This window comes from Morone saxatilis, unplaced genomic scaffold (assembly GCF_004916995.1).
Source record: "Morone saxatilis isolate NCDOM2014 unplaced genomic scaffold, NCSU_SB_2.0 Contig17, whole genome shotgun sequence".
Classification (NCBI taxonomy): Eukaryota; Metazoa; Chordata; class Actinopteri; family Moronidae; genus Morone; species Morone saxatilis.
This window is the reverse complement of record NW_023339729.1, coordinates 22,701,893-22,725,169: the sequence shown is the minus strand read 5'-3', so window position 1 is coordinate 22,725,169 and position 23,277 is coordinate 22,701,893. Positions and strand designations below refer to the sequence as shown.

At 42.1% G+C, this 23,277-nt stretch overlaps 1 protein-coding gene across 3 annotated transcripts in view; it reads right to left on the bottom strand.

The window, feature by feature from the left end:
* The window catches only part of LOC118327379 (caskin-1-like), a 24,695-nt gene extending 2,432 nt beyond the window's left edge, over positions 1–22,263 (bottom strand). Inside the window, exons 1-20 of one of the 3 annotated variants that reach the window (XM_035660712.1) lie at positions 22,085–22,130; positions 20,448–20,545; positions 17,761–17,906; positions 17,481–17,576; positions 16,688–16,809; positions 16,347–16,455; positions 15,781–15,889; positions 14,975–15,069; positions 13,880–13,994; positions 13,028–13,315; positions 11,328–11,426; positions 11,053–11,237; positions 10,129–10,210; positions 8,382–8,449; positions 6,441–6,548; positions 5,815–5,916; positions 5,461–5,599; positions 3,960–4,753; positions 3,209–3,866; positions 1,463–2,057 (exon numbers count right to left, since the gene is read on the bottom strand). In XM_035660712.1, coding sequence (XP_035516605.1) covers positions 1,463–2,057; positions 3,209–3,866; positions 3,960–4,753; positions 5,461–5,599; positions 5,815–5,916; positions 6,441–6,548; positions 8,382–8,449; positions 10,129–10,210; positions 11,053–11,237; positions 11,328–11,426; positions 13,028–13,315; positions 13,880–13,994; positions 14,975–15,069; positions 15,781–15,889; positions 16,347–16,455; positions 16,688–16,809; positions 17,481–17,576; positions 17,761–17,904 — 3,908 coding nt within the window. In that variant the 5' untranslated portion in view covers positions 17,905–17,906; positions 20,448–20,545; positions 22,085–22,130. Of the gene's footprint in view, positions 1–1,462; positions 2,058–3,208; positions 3,867–3,959; positions 4,754–5,460; positions 5,600–5,814; positions 5,917–6,440; positions 6,549–8,381; positions 8,450–10,128; positions 10,211–11,052; positions 11,238–11,327; positions 11,427–13,027; positions 13,316–13,879; positions 13,995–14,974; positions 15,070–15,780; positions 15,890–16,346; positions 16,456–16,687; positions 16,810–17,480; positions 17,577–17,760; positions 17,907–20,447; positions 20,546–22,084 lie in introns of all 3 variants that reach the window. The other 2 variants (XM_035660710.1, XM_035660711.1) reach the window with 2 other exon arrangements.
* Positions 22,264–23,277: the final 1,014 nt, after the last annotated feature.

Here is a 23,277-nt window from a genome sequence, read left to right as displayed (position 1 = left end):
AAACTCAAACCTCATTTTTGATACTATTTATGGTCCGCATCTTTCCTGCAATAGCCTTTAACTGTATTTCCATTCAGTGATTATCAATATAGATTGTAGTTGTAGAGGCGGTCACTTCCGCCCTGGATTCATATTGCCTACCTAAGTACGAGGTATTGACAGCACATGGATTGAGTCATTGCTCAACGCTGCACAGGAAATACAATGTATTTGTTTGGTTGTGCTGTAAACAAATACACCAGTTGCTGCTCTGTTGTTTACTGAGAAAGTAGCTGCCGAGTGTTTGCTGTGGCAGTATTAAAACACACTCGCTGTTACTGGTAACCAAGGTTACAACCCAGGATCGAAACCCTAAGGACCACAAGTCTGCGTTTATGTCATGGCAATCGGTTATAGCGGTTATCCAACCATGTTTTGTACTGTTTGTTTGGGCGTCTGAGCTGTGGCAAATTTAGAACCGTTTGTTTGTTGCAAATGGGGAATAAACACTGCACACTGCCCGACTGACCCAGAATTCTAAAGTGAATGAAAGTGATAAAACGCTGGATGTTTTTATCGTGTTTCTACAAAGCGTAAACTTTGGCTCCAGCTGGCTTTGAACTCAGTGATTTCATGTTTCTTGGGAGTTGTAACTGACACCACCCCCCCCCTCGAGGGAATAGTTCAACATTTTCGAACAAATGCTTATTTGCTTTCCGTCTGAGGTAGACATTAGAAGACTGTTGCCAGAAATAGCTTGAAGTCAAATGCCACAGTCGCTGTAATTCCCCCAAGAAACAGTTCCAGTAGGGAGTCTCCTGCAACCACAAATGGTTATATACATTTCTGCTTTAAAGGTTTCACTGTGTGAGTGTTAATGCAGTGTGGCATATTCATTAAGAACTTGCTAACAGACAGTGTGAAATTCTAAGATACAAAATTATAAATGTAAGTGAAATGTACCATCGTAAGACAAACTACCGCATGCAATAAAATTTTATACAAGCTTGAGTGTTAATATGCAAAATATGCACATTAGCAGGTACAACATGTAAATTAATGAGCTTTACAGGTGCTGGTAATTGCATTTCTTAACTTTGGAGATGCCAGGCTAGCAGTTTCCCCCCACTTTCAGTCACTATGCTAAGCTAGGCTAACCACGTCCTGACTCCGTCTCTGTACTTAATGCACAGCCATTACAGTGGTATCAATAATCTCACCTCCCTCTCGGAAAGAAAGTGAATAAGCATATTTCCAGTATCGTGTCCATCCAACAGCCGGTCACTAAAACATTGTCTATGCAGAAGATGAACAGGACTTTTACTCAACGCCTGAAACAAATCTTCTCACTTTGAAAAGTTAATTTATGCTCCGATCTTCTCATCATCAACTTGGATGCCAACAAGTATTCCAGAGCGGCTGTTGTGGATATGAATGGTAAATTCTGTGGCAAAATCTGAAGATTAACTTCATAAATACTCACTCATTTTGTGCATCCTCCTCTTTGATCTTATGTTCTACAGCCTGCACAGCTGCAGCCAAGGAGGTACTGGTCTCCTCCAAACGATGCTGCACCTCCTCCTCCTGCTCTATTTCACCCTCCACCTCTCTCAGATTTGCTTCCTCTACTCTCTTCCTCTCCTCCTCCTCCTCCTCCTGCTCCTTGTGCCTCTTGTGTTCCCTCTCTCTCCTCCTCTCCTCTTCCTCTCTCCTCCTTTCCTCTTCCTCCTCCAACTCCCTTCCTCCCACCAGGTCGATGGAGAGACCGGCGATGGAGGAGCGGGGAGGTTTGATGGGGTGTGGAGAGGGGGTGGAGGGACTCTGGGCCGGGGAGGGGGAGGTAAGAGGGAGTCCCGGAGAGAGAGAGGGAGCAGAAGGGGTGTCTGGAGCTGGAAGAGGGGCGATGGCAGAGAGCGGAGAGGAGAGTTTAGGGGCTGGGGTGGGGCTGGCTGCAGCTGGGCTGGTAGCAGCAGGGCTTGTGCTCATGGTAGCTGAAGCTACTATTGCTTTGCCTGGTTTAGGTGCTGTTGGAGGTCCACGGGGTTTCGGGGATACAGGAGGAGGGACGCGTTTCGGCTCTGGTCAGAGAGAATCAGAGAGAATGCTGTCAGTTTTGAAAAAAAGGGTAATATATAAAAGAAAAGATTGAATTATCAGACATTTTTTATGTTGATATCCTCAATTTTCTTCAGTGTAGCAACATGGGAGTTTCCTCTATAATAATATTGTAGGTCTGTTATTGATATTTGAACTTTGGTTTCTTAACCTTTTGCATCCCACTGTTTTTCCACGGGGTCCTGGGACTGTAACTGCATGCTTGAATAATGAAACGTTTCATGGATATCAGTGAGGGAGTGGGAAAATGTTATCACTAAGCTATGGAAATCAATCAACTCACTGACTTGGTGAGAGTTTAACTGGAAAAATATGGTCAGATACTGAAACAGTCTACAGTGAGGCAGACAGCATGCTGGAGGGGCTGTTATTGTAGTTCTCTGATTCATAGCTACTGGAAGACAATTGGGACTAGCATGGTAAAAGTTAAATTATGAAGAATTAAGATTTGTTTTCCTGCCTTTTCCGGTAAGATTCCAGCAGAGCTTCTTGGCTTTTCAAAAACATAGAACAATGCTGATTGCCAGTGAGAAAGCCATTACAAAAAATGTCAAGGACCACACACTTTTGCAGATTTTTGCATTACGTGTTTAATTGTCACTGAAAAAACAATTAAAATCAAGATGATGTGACATTTTTTGGGGTCTGTACCAAACAGCCCTACAATAAATAGGTCTCCTATCTTTGGGGTCAATTTAAAGAACAGTCGTAAATGTATCCCAGGTACAATGAGTGGCTGAGCATCCAACTAGAACCTAAAAATATGGTGTTTCTGTATCTTCAGCAGTCTGGCACCTTAAAAAACTGCATCCAATTTTGCTAAAGCTGTACCTACTTTAAATTACTAATTTAAATGAACAAGTGCTTTAACATTTGCTGTTTTTAAAACTGAATTAATGCATATGAGTTACTGTGAAAACTCTTAGAAGTGATGTCATTTATATTCACAGAGGCATCAACAGCAGTTTGGAATAAATATAAGAAGGTAGAAAAGGTATAAGCCTTATAATAGAAGGCATAATCTATATTGAATGTGTGTTTATTTTAATTACAGGTGGTATGATGAGCTTGACTGAATACCAAATCTTCAGTTTTGTGTGTACGTGTATCTCACCAGGGCTCTGTGCCGTCTCAGTATTATCAGGCCCCGGTATGGGGACCCTGCGAGTCGGGGTTGGGGGGTCAGCTTGTGTCTTCTTCAGGGTGACTGTGGCTGGTTTGGGTGAGACCGGCGGCTTCAGAGACTTCCTAGCCTCCATCCACTCACAGCTCTCTCTGTTGGTGTCCGTCCTGTCAGAGACCTCAGACACCGGCCTCCGCCTCAGCACCACGCCACCGTTCTGCTGCGGCTCGCCTCCGTTTTTCCGGCTACTATCTGTTTGACTGCTGGGAGATTCTAATTGGTTATTGCTTTGAATGACACCGTCTGCGTGCTCAGACGTGCGTGGTCTCCTGCGTATGGTGTCAGAGCCGGTTGTCATGGTAACAACACTGGTAACCACGGATGCAGGTGCTTCAGAGTCTGTTGCCAGAGGCCGCGGCTTCCTCCGGAGGGTTGCTGTGCCGTCTGTGATCTCTGATGCTGAGGAGACTACGGTGGATCGGGGCCGGGGCTCTGGACGTTGCTGGGCCAGTTGCCGAGGTAACAGGTCAATCTGATCACCAGGGAGGCCTTCCAGGCCACTGATGGTCCTGCGCCGACTTAACACATCCTCCTCCTCAGATCCAAGGCCCCCTGCGCCTGCCTGGCGACGAAGTGAAGGCGGACTCACCTGGAGATCACATGATTGTTACACATGCATATTGCTAATAAAGATTTTACAAAATGATTCTCATTGTCCAAAACCAAACGCCATAACACACACCTGTAGGTAGTTGGTGCTGCCTCCCAGATTCCTCGGCAGGGTTTTGGCTCCACCCACGATGGATGTTTCCAGCATAGCAGCGAGGCTTCGAACACTCCCAGAAGCCCCCTCTGATCTCTCCAGGCCCGCTGAGCCCTGAGATCTTAAAGCTGATCCCAGGCTGCCGCAGTCACTGGCCCGCCGCTCTCGATAGGTTGGCAGCCCTAGTAGCCCCTCCCCCTGTCCCTCTCCCTCCCCGTCACCCCCGGTAATGGAAGAACAGGACCGTTTAGGTGGTGTTGGGGGCCGACCTTTTCGACGGGGACGGAGGGTGACAGATGATTGGCTGCGGTTAACAGTGACATCATTAGGGGCGGCAGTACGTGCAGAGCTGCTGCGGCACACAGTGGCGTATCTAGAGTCAGATTCTGAGCCAATTAGACTGTGAGTTCTCCGTCGCTCCTCCTCCTCACTGGGCAGGCGGAGCAGGGGTACAGACGAATCTGTTGCCGCCATCTGGGTGGAGGGGCGCGGCCGAGCCCTCGGGGAGGCCTGCTGGGTGCGGGCATGTGGGGGGGTTTGTGGTGGGGTGTGTGTCGGTGTGTGAGGAGGGGTCTGTGAATGTGTGAGACCTGGGCGAGGTTTGGCCAGTGGGCTGGGGGCACCGTCCCTCTGCTTCCTCGCCTCCCTCCGGGGCTCTGATCCACCTGGGCTGGATGGAGGTGTAGAGGGGCTCTGGGGAGGCTCAGAGCCTCTTTCTCCTCTTTGTAGCTCCTTCAGCCTCCTCACTCCCAACATCAGCTTCTTCTGATGGCCTGCAGGGAGGCAGAGGTGTGGAAGTAAGGAATGGAGGTTATCGTGACGTAGAAAGACAATAAAAAGTCAAATACACCTCAGAGCTAGAAGAGATTCTGCAAATATTTAATGGAAACCCCATCCTGTTTCCAGTCCCTGGGCTGCGAGGAAACAATATGATTGCTCTACCACCACACTCCTTTCCCACTCCTCCAATCCAATGCCAACCTCCTGTCTCTACCACTCAGGACCAAGCACCAGACCTCTCCACAGCTGCCCCCTCCCTCTTAACTCTCTGCTCAAACACATCCAACACTGCGCTGATATGTCCAAGTTCAAAACCTACCTTTTCAAAACTGCTTTTAATGTGCCATTGTTGAACAAAATGAATGTTCTGTGGTTGATAACAACTATTATCACCACAGAGAAGTGAATAGAGAATAAATTAAGTCCAAATATTTCGAGTACAATAACGGAACTTAATATTGAATATGGTATTTCATTTTCTTCGACACAAAACATTTGGTAACAAGTGTGATTAGGATTCTTAAAATAACATCTCTACAGTCTGTTGTCTAACCCTGAAAGTCTAGTTATGACTGACATATCTTTTATTCAGGACTTTTATTCATAAGTCTTGACAATTGTCATTAACATGAAGTGAATAAAAGAAAATCTCTACTTGCTTTGTTACTATATTTTATTTCCCAGCCTAATAATGTCTTACCGAGTTTTGTAATGCCTATCTCTTGCAGATCCTCAAGGCTGATGTCAGAGATGAAGTCAATGTTTTCATACCCATTCTGCACCAGAACCTGGTAGTACTGACTAAGACCCAGGTGAGACAGCCAGTCTGCCAGATTGGCCTGAAACGCACAAAGGGACACACAAACATGGGCACAATGTAAAAAAACCTTGAGCACAGATTACAAGATACAGAGTTGAATTCTACTTCATTTTTTGATTCTGAAACAATAGTTTCTTAACAGACTGGAAGAGCAGCATGTGTGTGTGCGTGCAGCTGCCAAAACTCAACATCTTTCCTTTTTTCTACTTTGTATAGTACACGTGAGAGGCTTACAGGCTTGTGGTCTGGCAGCCAGTCTGTGGAGGGCAGCTTGCTGATCTCTGATGTTAACTTCTTTCGATGTCCAGGCTTCATGACCCCAATTGCCGTCAGGTCCTTCAACGCAAAGCACACTTAGTCACATCAGGATTTCAGCATAACTAGGTGCTTTTTTCCCCTTTTAAATGTAAAACACTTTTATGTGTACGCTTGACATCTGTACATGAGCTGCGTGTGATATGCCTTCAGGAATATTTTGCTTTGGATAATCTCTGATGAGTGTCCCCTGCCCTTAGGGGGTTTACGTCACACCACTGTGTCCGCTTCAAAACACACACACACACACATACCCACACACACACTGGCACTGAAAACACACTCAAGGACAAACACAGAGTAGCGTTTACAGCACAGACTGGAACACACGGCCATGTGTGAACACAGGTATGTAAATGAAGCAGACAGAGTATGAGAAGTGACTGGTTGAGGCTCAGGACTCACACCGGGGGGTCAGGTGACAGAGACAGGAGGGTCATGATGACATCATCCAGGTCAGTGGGGAGCTTATTTGAGAGCTGTGCTGGGCGGAGCCTTGACAGACAAGGGGCGGGGCGTGAGGGGGTCAGGGGACATGACCTTACCTCAGGGGTCATGCGGCTAATGGTGTCTAGATCATATCCGGCGGTGAGGAAGTGGGTGGTGTAGAACTGCAGCTGAAACTCACCCAGCCACGCCACTACTGCCTGCTTCTAGAACACAGAACACAGAACACTACTGCCTGCTTCTAGAAGAGTCCACAGGCTTCTTCTAGAGCACAGAACACAGACCTGTTCTAGAGCGCAGCACAGCAGCCGGCTCTAGAACACGGGAGAGAAGACTTCTAGAAAACAGCACAGAAACTTTCTAGTGTACTCCCAAAATGTAACCCTGCTCTGCGACAAAATCTAGACAGTGTTAACCAGCAAGGGATTGAAACAGCTCTTTGTCGCTCATAACAGAGAGTGGTTCATTTTGTCAGGTAGCTAACAGCTTACAGAACAATATCGATGCAACATTTCCAGGGTGCTACAACAGCAGCACAGATTCGAAGAACAATACTGCCTACTTTATGCTCAACTGTTAACACAGTGCTACTAAAATACACAGTAAGATCACTTCAGGGTTTTCAGGAAAAATACTATAAAGGGATCTCTCTAGAATACACATTACTCAAAAACAAGCTCGTAGCAACATATATGGTCACACCTTCAGTTACATTAGCATATATATAAGTACAGGAAAGGAGAAAGTTGACAGAGGACCTGAACTCAACTGTTATTGGAGCACAGAGCAAAAAGGGGACTCAGGGGCAGGTCAATTAAGAACTAAGTGAACATAAAACTTGCCCCAGTTACCCCTAGTTGTAACTAAAACTGCAGATTTTTTTGCAAAGGTTTTGAGATCTCTACTGCTGCCACTTCTGCCACCACCACAATACAGTGGAGGTAAATGGAAGTTAATTCATGGTGTTCATAGCATTCAAACACTGCATTTGAGCAGTGTTCTTCCAGAAATGAGAAAAGCGTAATCACATTACATGTATATGTTTGCCCAGAATGACTTTTGTGAAAATAATTTTTTCTTTTGTAGACAGAAGGAGATAGGGATTGAACCACAACCGACCCAACAGTTAAAGGCCAACTTGCATTATCACCTCATGTCCTGCCTGTTATTTGTTTTTTTCCACAGACCTTGCTGTCAACGGTTTTCTATATGTAAACTATAGACTGTGGATTGAAAACTAGAAGTAGAAGTTTCTGTTTCTAGAAGGAGTTTGTCAGTTTTGTCACCACAAATAAATTTCCATTCCCTTGTGTGGTGGTAGGAGTCTCAGAGGTGAAGCTCTCGCCTCTGCAAATGTAACTGAAACTAGTAGTAAGGCAAAAACCACTAGATACTATTTAGGTCAAGTGGGAAAGCTTTTTTAATTTGGGTTGCCTGACCCTATTACAGCTCAAACTAAAAGGCATTTTTTAAAACCACTGGAATTCTAGCTATGTTTTGTGAATTAATTTATTGTCAAAGAATGTTGGGTGAGATCAACCAATGAGGACACACCACTACTGCTTTTTGCTTCTATGACGGAACACTGCTGTCGCCTGGCAACCAGTAAACGCTTGATTCTAGAACACGGCGCCAGCTCGCTTCTAGAACACACACAGAGAATGTAACCCCTCAGATTCACAGAACACACAACGCTGCTGGCAGGTTTCAGAGCAGAGCAGCAGCAGCATGTGGGTGCCTGGTGTCTCAGTGTGGTGTGAGGACAGGGGGAAGGGTGCAGAGACAGAAGGCAAGACAGCGACTGACTCCCCGATGTGTCTGTCACTCTGCCTGTCTCCATGGTGACACACTCGCATGCCCATCCTCAGGGTGTCGTCTGTTCAGGTGCAACACAGCCACCCGGGAAGATACCTCACTGTGCCCTCTGAACCCACCCTTGTAGATGTCTTTCTCTCAAACCAAAGCATAGGTTGGGGAGAAACAGGAGCAAAAGAAAGAGGAGGTCCCAGAGTGAACCAATCTGCCATCCAAGAACTCACTTTCCCATCATCCTCCTCTGCCTTCCGCTCAAACGACCGCTGTTCGTGAACCGTGCAACTGGAAGAGCCTTGGGTTGGAGACGGAAAGTGGAAACAAGGGAAAGAAACGAGAAAGGAAAAGTGATAAAATATATTACTTTTAACAGTAAAGGATAATTTTGTTATTTCAGTCTTTTGTATTTTGTTAATTACTACACCTTTGTACATAAACTATTACCCACACAAGTATTTCTATTAACAAACCGTTTAATTTTGTAAAAATGCACTTAATTCTAAAAAGCCTTCAGTGGCCATTAGTCCTCAGTAGGATCTATGCAGTGATGTTATTATTAGTTATTTATAAAATCTTGGCAGTGCTTTAGTTTCTGGGTCTTGGAGTTTTTTCACAGTTTATTTATAACTGAACATGTAATTATTATTACATATTATTATATTACTTATTACTGTACCTAATTTATAGAAAATGGGAGGTTTGCTTGGTATTTTTATTCAGGTATGAACTCTTCTTCAGAAATCAATTCCTACTAGAGCTCTGTTCTAGTAAATTATTAAGAAACGAAGGAACCTGGAAATTTAAATGCCTTCATTGTTTGTGTCTTAAAATGCTGCAAAGCCAGTAAATGGTGTTATCTAGTGAGGGTGAGGAGCTGTGGAGGAATTAAATCAAGTCGGGTTTCTATTGCCAATGTGGTCCTTCATAATAATTTGGTAACAGCTACCATGCTTGGCTGGCTTTGTGGTGTTGTTTTAGCACTACACTTCCCACATATCACTTAAACCAGTAGAATGACAGAAGATTAAAATATGCTAATTTATATGCTTCTTTCAGAGTGAAATGAGTAAATCAACTCCAAGCACACTTCACAGATTTAACTGGCATAACAGAGACGCCATTTACATGTCTATACAAAACACTGCATGTATATAAAAATACAATAAACATGTTCTATAGACACATTGTGAACATGTGACATTGTTTATTACTTTCTGTATCCCCAAGCAAATATTAAACCGTTAACAGGCGTGTAGCTGCTTACAGGAATGTAAACATATAAATCCCTTACCAGGAATGAGGTTTACAAGTTACAAGTGGGCCCTGATCCAATATCATCATGAGCAAAGTTATTAAATAAAGGTTGTGGGTAATGACTCATAGCAAAACATACCAGTACAAACCTAAAGCAAGCTCAGGTCAAAAACAATTGGAGAGCATTATCTGCTGACTTACAGCAGATTTACAGGAGTTTTTATATTTTTTGTGCTTTTCATTCTGTGCCTGATGATACACTTTTTTTTTCTTTGTTTCTGAGGACCAAAAAAGGATTTCTCCCAAGAAAGAGCCTCCTATCCCTGAGTAGCATTATAGAGCAAGTTTTATAAATAAAGCACAACTTAAATTACTATTATACAATGATGGGGGTGGGAAATGCTGCTTCCTTGTATCTGATATGGACAGACAGATGGTCTTTAGAGGGCCAGGTTGACTAAAAGTGAAATGAAGAAAAAGTGATTCATAAATGCCGCGATACAAACAAACCCTGAGGCGCTTGTTGTACTGATGAACACTGCCTTGATCTTTTTTAATTGTTATCCCTCTTCTACAGACAGAATCACTGGATCACAGGTATACCTTTTTTTCATCAGCAAGTCAGGACAAACTTTTAAGTATTTGTTTAAACATTTAACTCAGAGATATTGATATAAGATATTGCTTTTATGTTGTGTTCGGGTGAGTTTGTGTGCTTACTCGCTGACTGCTCAACAGACTGCGACTGCTCCAAGAGATGCTCCTTGGCTTTTACCGACTGGGACAGCACGGTGGCCAGGAGCTAAAACACAGAAACATACACACACACACACACACACACACTCAACTTACTCAAGCATAATCATTCGAATCCCAAAGGTGCCTTGTGGCTCAGCTCAGTGGACTAACAGACAGATTCTGGCTTGTGACCCTCTTCTTCCTTCGTTTCCTTCAGTTTACCAATATTGATGTAGGCTAATCGCTAATTCAGTATTTTACTACCTCAAAATAGACTTGCTATATCTGGCAATGGAATTAAAACTATACTCTGCTAAGGGTGTTAAAGAGCAGGCCAGATCATAGATATAAAATGAAAGTAACTAACATTATGCACAGACACTTTTTTTTAACTTTGTGTTGTTGCGTGGGCTGCGTCAGTCATCTGTTAGCTTTAAAATACATATAATATTTATACTCAAATAGCAAGCATGGCACATGCTAGCTGTTTTTTTAAAAGTAAAAGACTTCCTGGTGCAATCCAACTCAAATTGCACATTAAAAGGTTACAGTTCACAGCAACTCACAGTAAGTAAGTTGGCTGTTACAGTTTGTCCGGACAGAAAAGGTTAGTGTTGGCATGTATAGGCCAGATTTTACTTTGTGATAAAAGATAAAAGATAAATTCTTTGTGACTGAAGCACTTGGTCTACTGTTGAAAAAAAAAAAGCGATGCTCATCCTTCCAACGGAAGAACAAGCAGGAAGCAGAATTGTGGTTAACCTGGTAACTACACTGTTTGTTTCCTGAAAATGTTCAGCTGTTTCCCAGAAACAACGTGCTTGTTGTTTTGTAAAGATCCAGCAGAGATGTGAAGTAAACAGGTGCAAACATGTGCACACAAATAAATGCAATAGAGTCTTTTACCTTGACCCCTTCAGCTTGTGCGTGCAGGCCTGGAGCGTTAAGGCCATGTGTGTTGACTCCTGGTGTGGTTGCCGGGTGTGGACTGGGTGCAGGGGTGGTCAGAACGTGTGTGTTTCCAGAGCTCTGCAAGCTACTTGTTGACCGAGCACTACCGATGCTGCCCACGCTGCCACTGCGCTCGCCACCTCCACGCACAAACACACACATTGCATATATTACATAGAGAACACTTACTCACATACAAAGTTTAACACTGTCACCTGAAAACACTTTACCTGCCAGCGGTTTGCGTAGCACCCAGATATCCTCACTGGTGCTGCTCTGCTGTCCCAGAGTTGGAGAGCCTTGAGGACTCGGCTCTGCAGTCCGCGAACCTGTCACACACACAACACACACACGCGCACACACACTTGTTATTGGCACTATTTTAATCTATATTTGAAAGTTCTTATAACACAGATCCATATAATGATGTGTGTATTATAATTTATAATAGTATTGTATATATATATACGGTATAGTATATTTCCTATACTGTACATGTAATATATAAATGTGTTTAACTTTTAAATGACACTCTTAAATAAACACTCAGGCTCACAAAGATACACTCACACATTCATAAACACATAATTACTCATAGTGGTTGCAAAGCCTCTGAGTGCTAATAATTTTGAGACTTGTAAATCCCCACAGACCCTTAGGCAGGTTCATCACTGTGTGCATGTCTGTACAATATTAACAACTACTGCACTGTTCAAAACACAATATCTTTATTTTAAATAAAACATTTAATGATTCAAGCTAAATTATAGGAAAATGTATATAAAGTACCTCTCAGTTTTCTATAATATGTACAGTATGTGAAGTTAAAGAAAAAATGTAATATTTTAGTTAAAGGGTCAGTTCACACAAATTACAAGAAAGCTCTTCTATTACAATGGAAGTGAATATGTTTATTATGTATATGTTTTATTATTAGTGTAACTAAACCCCTAAATTGCAGCAGAGAGAATCACATAGGGGGTGTGGCCTTGTAGCTATGGCGTGTAACACCGGCCACTTGCTTATGGCCATACCTCCATATCCACGCTGCAAACAGAGAGAGTCCACTGGAGCTTTTACAGTCACTAAAAACACATCCACGAACGTTTGTAAAAGTTCCTGTGTGGCACCTGTGTTGTAACATCAGCTAAGCTAGTGGCTCGAAGAGGCTAACTCTCCTATGTCAGGCTACTGCTACGTATAAGGCCACAGTCTGCAGAGGTTTTATAGGAGCGGGTGAGGAGGCGGGTTTGGTTGGTTGACGAAATCTGCCTCCAGATATGTCACTTGCCTCCAGATCAGCCAATAACAAAATTAAATTGAAATAACCTGGTTTCAACCAGTAGGAGGCTGTCGTTATGCATATTTATAGCACACTATGTAGAATTCAAATACACTGCACTAAAATATCAAGATCTGGACCTTAATCGATCAACAACACTACTTAACAGAAATCTGAATTAACTGCCGAACACTTAAGTAACTTTACGGTGATTTATATAAGAGCAAACATGGCGTTTTGCTTGAAGCTTCCTCGGGTTCGCTCACCCATAGGTTTTCAACTGAAAAAAGGTTAGGGGGTTTAGTTACTCTTTAATTATGATAGTCTATAGACTTAACTGTGGATGGTTTCCACTGTTTCTTTTTTACACATTTGGGAGAAAAGTAGAAATAAAATATCAGCATGGCTAAACACCACTAGGAGTAAGTGGGGAAATGTACATTTTTTACATTAATGTGAACTGATCCTTTAATATATTTATATATACATACATAATTTACATACTTATACACACACACATATATAATATATATGTAGCTGCAGTGAAGTGCTGGAACAAGCAGATTGATAATATATTCTATATGTGGTCTTGTCAAACACCGGGAAAGGATTCTTATCTGTGAATTAAAGTGATACCACAGTATGTACCTGTCTGACTCTGCTGCTCCTGAGAAGTGGAGAGAGGAGGAGGAGGAGGGGGAGGAGGAGTGGACAGAGGAGGAGTAGATAGAGAAGGTGGAGAGATGGGAAGTGGAACGTACCCAAAGGAGGAGAACCGAGGGAGGGACTGTGTGTTGGGGTGAGGGGGAGGAGGGGGTGGCAGATGCAGGGGGAGGACTTTGGTGGGTGGGTATGAGTGTCCGTTGACCGAGGCAATGGGACAAGGGTTGGGCCTGCGGAGCAGGAGGGTGTGGCACTGCTGGGAGGGGGAGTGACCTGGACACGAGCCAGGAGGAGGGAGGTGCAAAACAACAACAACAACAACACAACAACAACAACTGATCAGTCAACTTGAAACAAAACAAATCTAATCAGATCTGAAAATTTATAAAATAATAACTTATTAAAATCAAAATATGAAAAAGAAGAAAAGAATACATCCATATATCCACAGGGAATATATATCTATAAATTAAAATATCACTATAACAATAAAGCAAACAAACAATATGAACAAAAGCATCACAATCTAGAGCGAATACACAGGGTTGTTATTTAGGGAGGGTGACAGAAGGAGCAGAAATATAGAGGAAGGGAGGAGGGTCGACAGCCAATAAGGGGATAATATTTGATCAATGGAAATGATTGACAGGTTGGGAAAGACGGATGGGCTGCCTAAAGAGGCCGATGAAGCTGCAACTAGCTACAACTGATGATTAGCTATAGCTACAGAACAGCTGCTGAACTCACATATATGCGAAAGCACACACATCCTCCCACTCATATAGATACACACACACACATACACATACACACACACGCTGTGATGTGGGTGGTCACCTGCCCTCTTGATGACTTCCACCATATTGGAGGGGAAGTAGCCCACACGGTCGTTCCCTGTGCGGTTGTCGTGAATGCAGCCTTTCCATCGGCCATCAGAGTGCTGCTCCAAGACCTGTCACACACATAAAGTTTACTGAAATAAAGTTATAACATGTTTACTTGCACCAGCTAAATATAAACCCCTCAATGCGTTTATGTGAAAGTTCATAGGTCGTTTCCCACTAGTCATTTACAAAATTGGTTAGCACCATTAAAACTTTAGGTAGGCCTAGGTCTTTGCTAGTAAACACACCTTTAATGTGTACATAAGTGGCGAGGAAGCACCTGTAACACAATCAGGTCAAAATTAATGAGCTATGTAAACAGGAGGTAATGAGCTGTAACACAACTGCCAAAAAGTTTAGTTTTATGGGGCTATACAAACAAAAATCCAACCTGTATTAACATAAGTCAACAAAAATGTATGTGTAAAAACAAAAATTGTGTGTAGTTCAGCTTTAAGAATGAGTGGAAAATATTATATTAAGCTAACCTGGCTGACGCTAACATCATTAGCACAACGTTTTGCTATTAGTATGGGTATATTATGTTATTTCTGTACGTATTATATAATTTTCCATCATTATTAAACAGCACTTTATCTTTGTAAGTGTCATGTTAAATATATCAACCATATACTATTACCTAATTTGATCTTTAATCTAAATGGGTTACATTAGTAAGCTTATGTTAGCGCTGTTGGTTACTTCAGTTACGTATGTAGTAGTTAAACCTGGCACAAGTGATTTTTAGTAGTAGTTGTAGTATTTAGTCACAACTAATCTCTATAAGAACTAGTTTGAATGCAATCCCATTTTAATTTAATGATGTTTTCATCTACACTTGGCAGGCTGAGTTTGAACTTATGATACTTTTGGTACAACGGGCTCCTGGTAGTGAAATTTATACAAAAGTCAGTGTTAAAAACTATAATCACATGTTTATGTACATCTGTCAATATCATAATATATATATTTTCTGCATTAACTGATGAATTTCAGTTGACAGGCACAAAATGTATTTTATGTTGGTCCGATTATTTGATCCATGTACCGTGATAATGTCTCCAGCTTTGATGTTGAGGCTGGTTAGGTCATAGTTGTTGCAGTAATCCTTCAGCGCACGCACCTGCATCGCAGCTGAAGCATCTAGAAGACATACAGTATAGTATGAGTGAGCAGTAGAGTTGAATGGAGTCAAGTAGTGTTCAACAGTACAGCAGATATTTTCAGGTAGTTGGAAACAGAAGGCAGTAAAGTTGGGTTGCATGCACTTTTTGCCACTCTGATTCTGTTGAATTAATACAATATAACAAACACTTCACTACATACTACAGACACAAGTGGCCTAAATCTGAAAATGTTTTGCTTATATGTGACTCAGATCTATTTTTTTCATGACAGTGTTAACAAATCACATGGAACCAGATCTGAGTGTCTGATTTGGGCCACTTTCATATGCGGTCCAAATCAAAAACAGATTTGATTTTATGTCAGTGTGAACAGTTATATCATCATTCATGTGACTTTTAGGTCACTCTAGATCTACATTTGTAATGCATGTCAGTCTAGGACTGTGACCTGCCAATATTTAAAAACAATAATATGAACAGCCAAACAAAAAAAGAAATCTGATCTGAGCAATAAATCAGAATTGACAGAATAACTCAGGCTTGCAGTGCGAACGTAGCCAAAAAGACTCTATGGCAAACTATTTGCCATTAAGACTAAAGTCATCATAGTAAATTAAGCACTTGTAATAGGTTTATTCAAAAATATCTTTACCAATATTGGTGATCTGGCTCTAGTGTTACTTGGTATTGGATTGTGACTCCATTAAGTGGTAATGTGTGCACTGACCTCTCAGTAGTTGTTTAATCTCTCTGCTGGCCTGTGTGGTGGTGAATTGGTTAACGATGTCCAGGGCAGTTTGACTCAGAGTGTTTCTCACTCCTGCACTAATGCCACTCTGGATGGAAATGGAAAAAATATTAAAGCTGCAAATTGGAATTGTGTCACTCTGAGTTCATAATAGGAACATACTGTGCATTCGGCGTCAGTCTGTGTGTACATGTCCGCTGCTAACATCTGTTACATCATCAGCATCAAAAGTGAAATACAGTGGGGTAAGAGAGAGCACTGAAAGCAGACCCTGTTCAGATCCTTATTCGCCCGAAGGTGACAAAAGGATTAAAGAACAAAACAGATCTGGTTTGAATATTTCATGACAGGTAGGATGCTAGCCAGTCTGCTACAGTTTTATGTAACAAGCTAACATATCCCACAGGCCTCATCACACAGCTCAGTGGGATGCTGAGGTGTAAACTTGCTCAGCTGAGGAGAGGGAAGCAGTTTAACAACGGTTGCTTTTGTAAACATATTAAACAAACAGACAGACAGAGAGAGAGACAGGCAGATAGACTTACATCCAGCAGCAGGCGTACTACCTCTGTCTTCCCACAGAGGGCTGCCTGATGTAGCGCTGTGCCAGATTCAGACTGTCTGTTGATATCTATACCAGCCTGAATCAGCAGCCTGCAGCACACAATAATATTAATATTAACCTTTATTTGTATAACATCCTTCATGACATAATTTCATCACAGTGCATATACAGAATAAATAAATTAAAAACATAATTTTGACAAAAAAACAGTATAGAATTAAAAACTGTATAAATGAAAGTCTGAACAACACACTATCTGTGTGCTTTAGATCATAACAGACTAAGAGACGCAGACTGAAAGCAAGGACAAGTTTTTCAGACCGTATGACATCGATGTGTCCATTCTTGGCAGCGAGATGCAGAGGTGACACTCCGTTGGGGTCGGAGGGTTTTGGTTCCAGCATGGCTGCACACATGTTACTGCTGAGCAGGAGCTGGACCACCTACAACAGACAGACACATATATGCTTTATTCATGTTTTTACTGGTTTTATCACCAGGTTCATTTGTTTCAGAGAGGAGGAGACCACTGCGGATCATTAGGCTGGCACTAAAAACCTCCAGAACGTCGTTATCAGAGTTATCAGAGAAACAAGCTGAGCTAATGTTAGCTGCAGCTCGGCTGGCAGGCCCTCGGGATGTCATTTGTCTGCCAAACAGCACTGGAGAAACACTGACAGTGAAACTGCTTTATTCAGTGTTTTTACCCGTTTTTAATCACTGGGTCCGTTTATTTTGGAGAGGAGGATAATTCGCATCCTGGCAAAAACCTCCTGAATGATGAACACTGAAGGAATCCTAAGTGGGAGAAGCAATGACGGCAATGGTGGTGAAGACAACTCCCATGATCCGACGCTATTTTACAATGTCAAAATTGTTGTTTTGGTTGGTCATACGTATATTTTTAAGGTTTTTTTTAGTTCTCTATTTGCAGCACATTTCTGTATTTGTTCGAGTTTCCTCACTTTGTAACATTTTTCCTTAATGCTGCAAAGTAAGATGTGTTGTTTTCCCATGATGTTTTCTTCAGTTGCACTGTAAGTGGGGCCTTCCTGGTCAAACACACGTTTAATAAAATAAAAATAAAATGTAAGGTGGTGTGTTTATTACTCACTCCGACACGTCCAAATTCACAGGCGAGGTCCAATGGTGTTTTCCCAGCTGAGTCTGAGATACACGGGTTGGACTGGTGCTGTAGCAACATCTCTGACTGTAACACACACACACACACACACACACACATCTTACTGGTGCTTCTGAATTTCCGAGTTTATAACGGCCACAAATCATGCATGCATCATCAGATAAACACACCTCACAAAAACACACACGTGGCCACTATACACACTAAACACACACACAACCTACAGTACACACACGACACACACAGTTACCCCATCATAGTGTCCATGCTGAGCTGATAGGTGGAGAGGGATCTGTCCTTCATCTGACTGTCCGTTGACTGATGAGCCTGCCTTCAGCAGCATTTTCATTGGTTCAGTCTTCCCCTGCCACGCAGCATAATGCAGAGGACGCATCCCTGCACACACATACACACACACACACACACACACACAGACAAACACGCACACACACAGCCAAAGATGACACCACAATAAAACACAGACATACAAGACCCGCCAAGCACATGCACAGACACATACAAAAAAATGAGAATATAAAGACACATGAATGCATGCAAAGACACACACTCTGTTATTGTTATGTTTATAGACAGACCAGTTCGCCAGTGGCAATCCAGCAGGCAAAATACCTACAATTTTCTGAATACATTTTACAGTAAAATCACTAAAAACAGTTATTAAAACCCCTACAGGGAACGTTCATTTTGTGTTGATTCTGGCGGCCCCTGTGGACAAAAGTGTTAGTGTTTCCTTCACCTCGTTTCATTGATTTCAAGGGGAATCCGACCTAAATCCGACAAAGTGGCATAACTATATTCTCGCTGATGGTCTGGTGTGCTTATGTACTTCATAAAGAGGCAACAGTATTAACTTGAGACTGTTTCATAACCAGTTAAAAACTAGAGCAAATGATGGCTGGTTAATCGAGAAAACAACCAGTAGATTAATTATTAATAATAACAACAATCACTACTTGCAGCCATAATGTGAATGCATTTCTGTATTTACTCTTCCAACATATTTAGACACAGACTCTCAGTATCCCTCCTGGAAATGCAATCTTATGTGACTGACATGCTTGTGACCCTTTGTGACCGAGGAAGTGTTGTTTCTGCACCCATTGTGCTCAGGAGATGTCGCAAACAAACTGCTTTCAGACAAAGGCCAAGACAAGAAAGTGGCTAAACAAGTCCTTAGAGAACTTTGCAGGAAATTGGACATTGCAGCCAATTCCTGGAGCCATGCAGGAAATTCAAGATGATCCAAAATTCACCTGAGCGCAGCACAAAAATCCCCCACTGAGTCATTATCAGTGCCTCTAACCAGAAGACACCACTTTGTAGCAGTGAGCATGTTTCTCATGGCAGTAACCCAAGACCCCCAGTCTTGATACCAGCGATGAGCCACATCATCAAGCTGAATAAAAACAGACCCTCCAGGCCTGGTTGGCATAAGGGAGTCCTGACTCAGAAGAGAGGTGCTGCCAGGATGAAGAGGCACAGCGGCTGTAGTAGTTACAGAAGCTAAAGTCAGAGTATTATGAAGAGATGTGATGGGAAATCACTTTCATCCAGGACTTTATCCTGAGTGTGCAGAGAAAGGGAGACATTGAACATGACTTGTTGAAGTCAAATGTTTGAAGACGACAGGAGAACTCTGTATTTTTTGTTGATGTAATGAACATGGTTCAATTCAGGAGGTTCTTTGCTGAAGTGAGCCCATTTCCTTTTCAGTGGTCAACAGGTTGTTCATCCTGAAATTCTGAAAGCTCAATTGTGGAGATATTGTGATTGTGACTTCCAGGTCTTCAAATGTCCATGTTTTCGACGATGCTTGGGAACCCTGATTTGGCAGGCAGTGGTGGTCTTAAAATAATATTCTATGAACACTGCACCCTCACATTAAGGAGGAGAAATGTTGATCATGATCACAGCCACTGAACAATGGGCCTACTTGTTATGTGTGTAGATTCCTTTTCTGTTTATTATTATTTCTTAGACAGGATATGAAACCCAGATGCCCAGCCCTACATGATGTCCGAGTCAAGTTGGCATCTTGCACAGGGACATTTTTGTAGATAGGTGTGAAGTTGTCTGGTTGAAGATTAGAACTTGAACTTGCTCTTTTGATCTTAACTCTGCAAAAATAGACTTCTTTCCCACTCGAGGGCAGTGGAAAAAAAGCTCTGAACACAACACTGACATATTTAAGTGGATATGGCTAACTAGTTAGGAAAGTCCATTAGTCTCCCTTTAGCTCTGTTTTGGTCTCCACCAACTCCTGAGGGATATATATTTCCTCTTTAGCTACTAAATGCTACACCAGCTTGTCGCTAACTTTGTTTGTATGTTGTTTGGTGCTGGGTTGGTAGTATACAGTGGATTTATCAGGAGGTAACTAGGTAGGAACTGGAGGAATGATTTAAGGTTTCCCTGCACACCTCCATGGAGAGAAACCAGTTGAGGAGGTGGGAACACATGGTAAGGATGCCTGCCAGTTGTATACCTCTATTTCGAGTTTATACTGGGCATGACTGACTGGGGGTGTACAGACAGTAGGCCTACATCCTGGAGGGATTACATCTCCCATCTGCCCTCAGATTTCTTCTTTTTCCTTCTGGAAGAGATGGAGATATTTGCTGCACTGCTTCCACTTGGCTCTCAGTCCTGCAGCCATGAAGCATTCCTCTTCTACTGTTTGCTGCGCACACAAATCTGTCACTTCTCATAAACACTACTTTTTATTGCATTTCCAACAAGCTCACCTTCTATTACATAAGATAGTATTATTGGTCACACAGGAAAAGCCAGAAATGTGTTTGTTTTCCTGTTTTTTGTGATTGTTTTGTTTGCATGCCAGCCTTGTGTGCTTTGTGCCTTACAGTGGGTTCTAAGGACACTTGTATTCTGTGAACATCCGTGTGTATATTTTATTACCTTTATGGTCTTTAATATCCACTGCTGCCTGGGCCTCCAACAGCAGAGAGATCAGCTCCTTGTTACCACTCAGAGCAGCATGGTGCAGCGGTGACAACCTTCACACAGACACAGATTATGTATAAAAATACACATATTCATAGATGTAGCGTAAAACCAGAGCATAACTTTGCTGAAATAATCTTCAGCGTAGAGCAGCTCCGCCCCTCAGCTCTGTGTGAGAGACAGGAGGGGGCAAATGACCTACTTCCATTAATAAGCAATCTCTCTACCCCGGAGCCGAGCGTACACACAGTGCTTCTCTGTGTGTGTGTGTGTGTCTAATGGATCCCTGGTGAATATAAGGGCCAGGCCCTGGAGTCAAATCAACGAATCATCAGTCATTACACAAGGAGCTGAGTCCAATTATCTGATTCCAATCAACATAATAAAAAGATCTTTGTTATCTGATGGAGTCAAATGGAATACAATTGCAAACCAAGCATGTGCACACATAAAAAGCTTAACCAATCGTGAGTCTAAATATAGCCAGGATCCATAGTTGTACAGTGATATTTGATAAGAGAGGCTTTCCTTTAAGGTAACTACAGTCGTCAGATTTGAGTTCTTCTATTCAAGGATAGATTTAAGCTGTGGGTAATGTGTAAAATGATATGGTTGATAGTATATTGATCTTGGAAGGAGATTTTTCCCTTTTTACTTGCCCATCAGTTGGATAATCAAAATGTGTGTCAGCTACAGAATAAAGTCTCAGAGACTTGTAAGAGTTTGGTGCAGTGATGTCATGGGGTCCTGGAGTACACCTGTGCATCACTTCAGCAAGGTGAAAAGTTAAACTACTGGAGGTCAGCACAAATAACATTTTTATTCTTTAACTTGATATGGCTTGTTAGTAGTTTGTTGTTCATTTGGAGTCGTGTTTGTCCCACATTTACTGTCCTTTAGCTGGGTTTTTGGTCTTCATCAACTCCTGAAAGCTAAAGGCTCCACTTTGTTCGCCAACAGTGGGTTTTTACAGCTTATGAAACTGAAAGCAGCTCCCTGTTGTGGCCCAAAATTACACCAAATGAACCAAAACAGTAAAGTTGTGGGCCACACAGCTAAACAACGAGCTGAAACCCACTATAAAGCTCCCTAAATCATCATAATTTTGTGTACATTCATCAATACGAGCAACCCCTTCGACATTGTCACATTGTTTACACATTGTCATTTAAACATTGTGTAAAAATATTGATTATAGGCATTTTAAGTATCTCAGATGTATTGTGTCAGCCCTTGGGACTCCCAAGTTAGGAACCACTGCCCTTAATACTATGTTGCCCCCTTGTAATACAGCATTGGCACCAAAAGTTATTTATATTTTGAACAGTTGAAAGATGCATTGAATCTAGTTAAAAATCTGAATCGGAGAAAGATTTAAGGATTCAACTCTGTAGCTACGATGCAATGTAATGAATAACACTGTTGTTGTCGGTGTCGAGAAAACAGAAAAAAAAAGAAAGGAAACAAAAGGGAAAGCAGGAGAAAAAAAGAGGCAGGGAAAAGATGAAGGAAATGAACCTAAAAAAAAAGTATGACGGCAATGTGGGACAATGGGGAAGACAACATGAATTAAAGGGGCTGTAGTCCCTCACCCATCTGCATCCTGGATGTTGACGTTCACCCGCTTTGCTGCTCCGAGGAGCTCTGAAACATTCAAAGGAAGGAGACACAGAATGAGAGAGCAAAGAGGAGGACAACAAACTCATTACAAAAACAGTCCAAATTTAAATCCATTCACGATTCAGTGATTAATGTATTCTCTCCTTGTACGTACTCTAATGTTTCATTCCCTGCAGGTAGAGCTGACAGCTACACTTTAATACCTGTGAACTCTACAACAGTTTCTTCTTCGCCCCAGCAACAACAACAGAGGTCAAGGAGAAGTGATAAAGTAAGAAAGGCAAACAGAGGCCAGTCTGGGAAACTCATCAGGAACCTATGAAAGCTCATTCTCTGCTGTATCGACCACATTCATTTGAAGCTTATTCACGTGCAAAATGTAAAATGTCTGCAATTTCTGTGTTTCTCAGATGATAATAATTGTAAAATAGGCTTGTTTTTCTCCACCTATTGTGTTAATCTATCTATTAAAAAACCTGAGAGATAGCAGATGCCACTCAGGTATTTAATAATCACTACGGTGTAATCTTTTACATTTTGTTTACATGTGAATTCCAGATACGTGTAATCAAATACATCATTAGTATCTTTGCTCATTGAAGCATTTCAGTAGATCAAGGTTAATTTTGTCCTCCAGCAATTCAAATAAATAAACTTGAGGGAACAGCTAAACCTTTTGGGAAATGTGCTTAATTGCTTTCCTTCCGAGACTCAGAGGAAAGATGTGACACCGCTCTCATGTCTGTAGGGCAGTATGTTTGGGTGTATATATATATATATATATGCGCCTGTGCTTGTGATTATGCGATAACCTTGATCTTTGACAGGAGCATCAGAGGGATGAAGACACCAGACAGCAGGAAGGAACACGCAGACGGAAACAATCAACAAAAACCCAACACACACACACACACACACTCTGAAGAGGACACAGAAAAAGCGGCTTGTTTGTCTCTCCGCCTTAACTTTTTTTTTTTTATTTATTTATTTTTTGCTCAAACCCTCATAATCCACAGGCCGTAATCTGTAGCTGTTCTGTAATCTGGGGAAAAGCTTCTCCCTCTCTCTGCAGCTCTATCCGCACTTCATCCCTTCATCCTCGCTCTCACACTCTAATTTTCCCTGTAATTTGCTAAAGAGCGCGTGCTGATTGGTAGTTCTTGTT